The sequence below is a fragment of the Pteropus medius genome, unplaced genomic scaffold, assembly GCF_902729225.1.
Source record: "Pteropus medius unplaced genomic scaffold, Ma_sr-lr_union100, whole genome shotgun sequence".
Classification (NCBI taxonomy): domain Eukaryota; kingdom Metazoa; phylum Chordata; class Mammalia; order Chiroptera; family Pteropodidae; genus Pteropus; species Pteropus medius.
The window spans coordinates 226,944-235,025 of NW_024356248.1; the positions used below are offsets into that span (position 1 = coordinate 226,944).

Genomic DNA, 8,082 nt, shown 5'->3' on the forward strand with positions numbered 1-8,082 from the left:
TAGCTTAAACTGAGGCATGCTTCAAAGGAGCTTGTTATGAATAACAAGACACTATCACTCAGGAAATCCCAAGGGTTTTGAAGCTCTGCGCCAGTATATACACACACACACACATATGTATATGTTTTATATATACATTATACTGTACTCTTGTATAAAATCAGAAGGCATCCAATTTTAAGCCCTAAGTGATTTTTCTGGAAGGCAGGAACTGAGTTTTACTTCTGAGGTATCCACCAAGCTGTATTGCACTCAGTATTGCTCGAACACTGAATGGCTCTTTTTTCTAATTTATTATTATCTGTTGAATTTTACCAGTTTTAGTTTCTCCCCTCCTCCATACAATTTGTTGTATTTACTGAATAAATTAATTTTTCTTCATTTTCAAACTATGATTTAAAAATGTTGTATTTTTTCTCGTCCACAGTATTAACTTCACATTTTGTTATATAAACACTTGCTCAGTACAAAAAATTCAAAAAACATATAGAAAGAAAACAGGAAAATATTACCTGAGATCCCACCAGCATTGGAATTTGTCCTGTCAATGCATTTTTATAGTTACATAATAATGTTAAATAAATGGGATCATCTCACACATTTTTAAACAGTATGAAGCGCATTTTGAAAATAGGCAGGGTTCTTACAGGGTGTTCGATAACTTCCAGGTACCTGTTTCCCTCTCTGCTGTCCTCACTGATAACGCGTGCTGTGTATCCTTCCATAGCTTTCTGTATGCAATGTGCACACATATGTATGGAGTTTGTTTTGCAAAAACAAGATCATGTAACATAGATTTATCTGCTTTTTCTTCTCACTTAAAAACGATACAGCACATTAGTCTTTCCAATTCAGCTGGTATGGGTTAACTGCTTTTCAAGGCTGCTTTATTCAGAGTTGTGGATATTTCACCTTGTGCAACCAGTCACATATTGATGGAAATTCACTGATTCCGGGTTTTTGCCATTATAAACAATGCTGCAGTAAAGGCAAAAGACCTTGAACACATTACATTATATAATCACATGCCTTGCTTTGGGGGAGATTCCTGGGAGAGGGATTGCTATATTGAAAGGGTTTATTATTTTTCCTGAAAGGGGTACAATTTTAATAAACAGAATGCTTTCCAAAAAAGAACTTCACAGTAGTAGGTGTCAGCACATTTGTCTTTTGCTCTTTTGAAGGTTATATAAAGAGATTCCTTATTGTCACTTTAATTTTCATTTTCCTGCTAAGGGGGTTGGTACCCTTTTATGTGTTTTGACTATTCGGACTTGCTTTTCTGAAACTTGCCTATTTGAAGTCTTTGCTCATTATCTACTGTTTTTCTTTTCTAAAATTAGTTTTTAAGACTTCTTTGCATATTAAAGATATTAGCTCTTTATCGTGTGGCAAGTATATTTTTCTAATTTATTATTGTCTGTTGAATTTTTATCAGTTTTAATTTCTTTGGTAATCAAGTATATCTTTATAGTTCGTTTCCTGTATCCATATACTCTCTACTCCTAGGTTACCACGATAGCCACCTACATTGTATTGTTTTACTGTTTAAATTCAGGACTTTATACTACTAGCTAAATCCCCCTTTGTGGTATTTTTACCTATATACGGGAAGTCTATTTCCGGAGACTTTTCCACTAATTTGTCTTTCCTCCATCATACTATTTCATTGTTTTTTATACCGTATTATCTGGAAAGACAAGCTCCTCTTCAATTGTGTTTACAAGCCTCCCCGCTATGTTGTTGTTATGTGAATTTAACATGATTTAATTAACCACCACTCCGCTCGGATTCTGAGACTGCACTGTATTTGTAAACTAATTTTAGAATTGACAACTTTGTATCCTTTTCCACCTAAATTATGTGTTCTATCGGCTCAAATGTTTTTAATCTTTCAATAAGACTCTTTTATAGCCTTTTTGCTTCATTTTTTTATTTTTTTCAAAGAAAACAGGATGTCTTTTTACCTGCGGCGTCAACGGATCGGGTTTACGGGCACGCACTGGCCCCGCCCCGGGTTACCATGGGAACAGAGCATTGACGTCACTTAGGACTTCCGCTCCGGACCCAGGGGTTGACCGTGAAAGGGGGAACGGAGAGGCGGCTTTGCCTCATTTACGCATGCGCGCCCCTGCTCCACTCCTCCCCGCCGTAAATCTCATCCGGCCGTGGCTTTTCCGCCGCGACCTCTCGCTTACTCCCAGCGAAACTGCTCCCCGGAGAAGGGGAGTGGAAAACGAATCGAACAAGCGACAGCCAATCCCAGGACACTACGACGCAACCCAATTTGACTGATTCCATCAACTTCAGCCAATGAGAACGCGCTTGGTGCCTACGTCATAGAGTTCGCCCCACCCTAACCCCTCCTTTCTGGACTCCGAGCTCAGTTCGCGCAGTAACAAATGAAGTGCGCGCTGCGACACCTCCCAGCTCGCTAGGCTCGTCCGCCATTTCCTCGCCTGGCCTAACGGTCCGGCCAATCCCAGCGCGCATCGAGAAGGACGGAAGCTCCGCCAATCGGAGGCCGTCGATTACGACCCTTCGCCTCGGCCCGGCCCAATCCAGGCCTCGGCCCCTTCGCCCCCGGCCCGCCCCCGCGGCGCCCTCTCTCCTCCCTCTTTGTGCGTCTCGCGCCGCCGCCGCCCGCCGCGTGAGAGGACGGGCTCCGCGGCAGCGCAGTCGAGCCCCCTCCCCCCGGAAGATTCGCTAAGGAGAAGCCGCCGCCGAGGAGCCGCCGGTGCCGGTCCCCGGGGGCGCCATGGCGACCGGAGCGAACGCTACGCCGCTGGGTAAGCTGGGCCCCCCCGGCCTTCCCTCCCTCCTCCTTCCTTCCCTGACCTCCAAGAGAAGCTGAGGATATGGCATGCCCACTGTCTGTCTTCTAGGGTCTGGGGGCAGCCAGGCTGGGTTGGTGCCTGGACTGCTGTCTCCGCTGTCCACGGCTCCAGGCAAAGTCCAGACTGTCTTTTCCTCTTCAGGAGGCCATGCTGCCTCCGTCATTGCCACTGCCAAGCTGCTGCCACCTCTGCCACACCCAGCCCCTCCCTGTGTCTGCTCAGTTACCACCTCCACAGGCTGGCAGCCAGCAGCTGCCCTCCGTCACTGCTCACCACCAGCGCGTGCGTCGCCGCTGCCTGCCTGCCGCCGTCCCCAGCCGTCAGCCTGGCCTAGGGATCCAGCAGGCCAGCGGGCCCGGCCGGCGGCGGATAGAGAAGGTGAGGTCGGGAAGCCCAGGAGGGAGGCAGAGAGCGCCAGAGAAGGCCCGCGCGGATCGGCCCGGCTGCCTGATATGCTGGCGCGGCGACGGCGGCTGCATCATGGCAGGTAAGGGCAGCACGGGAGGTCCTGGGTGCAGACGCCGCCACGGGGCGCGCGCCCGTCTTCCCAGCAGTGTTCCCAGAGTGCGCACGCGCTCTTTGCGGGGGGGTCAGGGCGGGAGGTTTGCTGTGCGCAGGCGCAGTGTGAGGCCAAGCTGTGCAGCCAGACTAAAAGCTGGGGGGCCCCCTGTTGCTCTCCGGCCCCTGGTGTAAGGGAGAGGTGTGCTGGGGGTTGAGTGGTGGACAGGGTGCTGGATGTGCGTGTCAGGAGGGTGTCAAAGGGTCAAGTGATGACGTGGAACATCCTCTTCCTGGTTGTAGAGGAGTCTGAAAGAAACGAAAGTACCAAGAATAGCTCTTCTATTTCGATTTTCATTACAGAAAACGAAGGAGTTTGAAAGTTTTCAGAGGATGGTTGTCTTTGACCTAGTGTGGCTTTTTTCCTAACCACCTTTTAATTAGAGAAGTCTGATACACCTCGTTGTTGGAGCTTCCCCCAGGGCCTGCTTTTGTGTGCCAAATGTGTAGTGAATTTGTCCTTATGTATTGGAGAAGGATTTGGCTACTATTTTACAGTTCGTTCTTGGTTGAACTTTTGACATATTAGACATTAAGTGTCTAGTTAGCCAGTAAAATTGAATGGTGATATTGACTAAACTGAAGAGGAAAGTAGTCTGGTTGAAGAATCCAGCCATAGGTGGTGCTGTGCTCTGGTGCATTTAGAAAGGTGACTGGTAGGGAGGTGGAGTGGGAGGAGCTAGTAGTCCCCCTAGATAGCTTTATAAATTTGTTTGATTTATTCTTTCTACTCTTGTCTTTCCTGAGGCTTTAAAAGCATTCATGGATGATGTATAAACGTTCTCAACACTTTATTTCCCCCTGCGAAACTTTATGCGTTAAGATTTGTTAGCTTGTTTACATACTTTATAGAGTTTCTCTGAAATGTTAACTTTTCAGAACCATGTCCAGGTGCCTTTGTATTGGCCACATGTCTCTGATTTCTCAGGTTTGTCTTCTGTTATTTGCCATTTACATTTTAGGTCAAGTTCTGTTTCATAGTCTGCTGAGGCTATGTGTAATGTCATAAGTATCCTGAATTGGTGGTTACTGTGCTGGTTTCTGTTTACATCTGATTGACTTTATCTGCCTTTAGACTTCCCAAATAAGAAGCGGAAGAGGAGCCGATGGAACCAAGACACAATGGAGCAGAAGACGGTGATTCCAGGAATGCCTACAGTTATTCCCCCTGGACTTACTCGGGAACAAGAAAGAGCTTATATAGGTAAATACACGTTCTGCACTCAAATGTATTTTCAGGTCATTACTCTTTATTCTGAGCAATATGTTACCTGTTGAAAGTTTGAGGCTTTAAAGTTTTCTGTTTTGAGATGAGGTATGGTCAGTTGTACTTTTACGACTTTGACGTAATCTTTCAGTTTTTGCTCTGTGAGTCCGGCATTTGTAGTTCTTGTTTTGATCTGTTGGTAACAGCAGTGTTCTCCATGAGTGCCAGCAAGGTAGAGGGGCTCACTTAGGAGTGAGAATAGTCCCCAGTTCAGCACCACACCCCCACCCTTTTCAGCTGCTGTTCATTGACAGTTGATGAGGTGAGTGTCTTAAGCCTCTCTGGATACGGCCCCAGTGGAGAACACTGCAGGTATTGTAAAACCAAGTACCTTTTTCACAGCATGGCCTTTCACCATAATTTCATATTCTTCCCTTCCCCTTAAATGCGATTTTTTATTTTTTATAGGTACTTTCTGAAAGGAAAAAAAATAACTCAGTTTAATCGAAAAGTGGTTCTAAAAATGTGTTTACAGTGCACTCCCTTTTTACCATTTTGTTGAGTTTTACTGTTCCTTCAGCATCATTTCTGGTATGGTCTTTGGAGAGCTGTCTTAAAATGAGGGCTCTTGTATTTACTACTAAAGAACTCTGCTGGGAAAGGGGTGCTGCTCGGATGTGGAATAAAGTGGTAGAATAAAAGGTCTTAATTGTTGAGAAATTTTAAGAATTAAGAAGGACTGTCCACAGCGGAAAAATGAAATTAACCTCAAAATTACCTTTTTTAAAAATACAAGGTTTTTAATGCAAATTTTACCTTTATGTACCTGTGTGGCTGTCTCAAAAAAGTTCACTTGATATACACTTCCTCCTAACCAAATAAACATCCCTTTTGTTATAAATTAGGGCAAAGGTCTCCTAGGCCTATGAGGCTTTGGCCTTCACAAATAAAAAAAAACTTCAAGGCTGGCATGTTACTGAAGATCATAATCTTACATTTTTAAGCTTGCTGAGAATTTTGAGATATTGGAATTGTCTAATTATTCACAGTACTAATATTTCTTCTTTCCCCACTGTTCCTTTCTACTCCTACCCACCCCCTCATGCCTCATATTAGACTGGTCTGGGTCTTTACAACCTTGTGAAAATGTCCCTAATGGAGCGATATCCTCAGAACATAAGGAGACTTAGAAAATCAGAAAACAAACTCATTCTTTACATGTGCAGTTTTCTTCCTGTGGAGGGAGTTAATGCCCTGAGCTCTAAAGGCTATTTATAGCTATAATCAAAGTAGCAAGAATCAAAGCTGGGGCTGGTATAGATCTCCGCTCCAAGGAAGGTAGCAACCTTTTCATTTAATTTTAAGTGCCAGTTATTTCCTCAAATCAGGTCCCCAACCCTTACAGTCCTGTTAAGAGGACTACCTATCCCCCAGGAAGGTGACTTTCACCTTGAGTTGTCGAGCTTAGTACTTGTCTGCCAAGTCAGAACTTTTCTGGCATAGAAGAGGTTAAGGAGCCATGGGCCTTATTACTCATCTTCTGTCTCTCGAAGTACATACTGCCTTGTATAGAAAATCCCCCAATATATTTTCTTGGTATTAATGTGGATTTTCATTTCTTCAGAGTTTGGATGGGTGTGTGGTGTAACCATGTGGGATGTATTTAAAATTAGAAAGGGTATCTTGGGTTAGACATGCGTTAATCCTGCCTTAGAGCTAGTTCAACTTTAACCCAGCCCAGTAAGACTTGCCCTTGTTAGAGATGCCTGCTCAGAACTCTCAGACGCTCCAAAGGTAAGAAAACAGGTTGTGGTTCAGCATACTGAAGAAAGTGGTCTGGCTCTGCAGGTCCCATTATCTTGAGAAATCAGCTGGGTAACATTTCCTTGGAGTCACTGAACTTTTGTGAAACCCTCAACTTTCTTTTTTATATGCAGCCTCATTATCAAGGTCTGAGGGCCACACACATCCTCCTAAACCCACACCTTCCATTCTCTCCCACCCCTGCTTTTACTCTCACATAAGGAGGAAGTCTAAAAACAGCATTCTTGCATCTTACTGTTACTGGTTTATTAAAGTATATGGATTGTCAGCTAAAATTTGAATATAAGCAGGTACTGGGAGATCTCTACTAGTGTGGATCTGGTTGTATAGAAAGAATATGTACAAATTTCTATGAGGGTGTTGAATTGGTTATTAAATGTCTTGCTTAAGGAATTTTAAGCTTGGTATCAATGAAAATGATGTTTGCTCAACTGATATATTTCCTTGTCCCATGTTAACTGGGTCTCATTTTGGGCTATGCTTAATATTTAGTGAAGAAAAATTAACTCTCAAGAGTCTTGCCCTCAAGAAAGTAATTTGGTGGGCATGAGGTTTCGGTGATAACTTACATGGTTTGGTTCGGGGTGCCAATTGTTAATAGCAAGCCTTGATGGGGGAGGGAGAAATGAAACACCTAATAATTGCTTTGATGTTAGCCATAGTGAACAGTATACTGCTAACCCCTCTTCCAACAAACTGTTTGCTTCCTTAAGTGATAACCATTTTGAAGTGAAAAATACCTGTAGATGTAATTGGACTCCTGCCAGTAGGTGGTTGGGAGTTTTTGCCTCAATGTGTTCACTGATCAGTCGTCCCTTTCAAAGTCTCCGAGTTCTTCATGCTTGTTATTGAGATTTGAGATGTTTTTTGGTAACATTGTCTTTTTTCCATCCTTTTTTTTTTCTTTCCTAACCTGGTTTCTTCCAGTGCAACTGCAGATAGAAGACCTGACTCGTAAACTGCGCACAGGAGACCTGGGCATCCCCCCTAACCCTGAGGACAGGTTGGGAAACAGTTTTAACCAGCTGACAGTAACGCTTTTACCTTTTTCTCAATACATTTTACTGGTGGCAACATATTGTGTCAGTTCAATAAAATTCTAGTAAGACAACTGGTACTCTAATAACTATTCTGGGGCATAGGGTTTAATTAGCAATATATGTATATGGTCATGGTCAGTCATCAGTTAGAAAATTGGAATGAAACTTAATTATTAGCAGAAAAAAAAGTTATAAGCAAATGGACAACTGGTTTTCAATTGGTAAGCATGTAGATTTTAACCTGATTTACTCACTTGTAAGGACAGTGAGCGTATATACAGAAGAAGTATGTACAAATTTTCAGTTAACCAGCCTTTTCAGTACCTGCTTTGGCTGAAAGCCCAGCGTGTAGAGTTTTTCTCACAGGTACACGTTGCAGGGATTAAGAATATTTTTAAGCATCACTGAATTTGAGCAGCCAGAAACTCAATCTAGTCAGCTCATTGCTACAATCTTCCTGCTCATGGTTTTGAGATGGTTTTTAAATAGATGAGATTTCTAACCAACTTCCTTCACTGCCAGTTAATTTTCAGCCTTGGCCATTGCCTGGGGGTATTGAGAGGGGCCAGAATATTCTCACCTGTTTTGGGAAGGCAAGCACCCAACCCTAAATTAC

At 43.6% G+C, this 8,082-nt stretch overlaps 1 protein-coding gene across 10 annotated transcripts in view; it reads left to right on the plus strand.

Moving 5' to 3' along the window:
- Positions 1-2,389: 2,389 nt before the first annotated feature.
- The window catches only part of SF1 (splicing factor 1), a 13,871-nt gene continuing 8,178 nt past the window's right edge, over positions 2,390-8,082 (plus strand). For 4 of the 10 annotated variants that reach the window (XM_039860370.1, XM_039860366.1, XM_039860368.1 and 1 more), the window contains exons 1-3: positions 2,393-2,789; positions 4,471-4,599; positions 7,354-7,429. In XM_039860370.1, coding sequence (XP_039716304.1) covers positions 2,759-2,789; positions 4,471-4,599; positions 7,354-7,429 — 236 coding nt within the window. In that variant the 5' untranslated portion in view covers positions 2,393-2,758. Of the gene's footprint in view, positions 2,790-4,470; positions 4,600-7,353; positions 7,430-8,082 lie in introns of all 10 variants that reach the window. The other 6 variants (XM_039860372.1, XM_039860375.1, XM_039860367.1 and 3 more) reach the window with 5 other exon arrangements.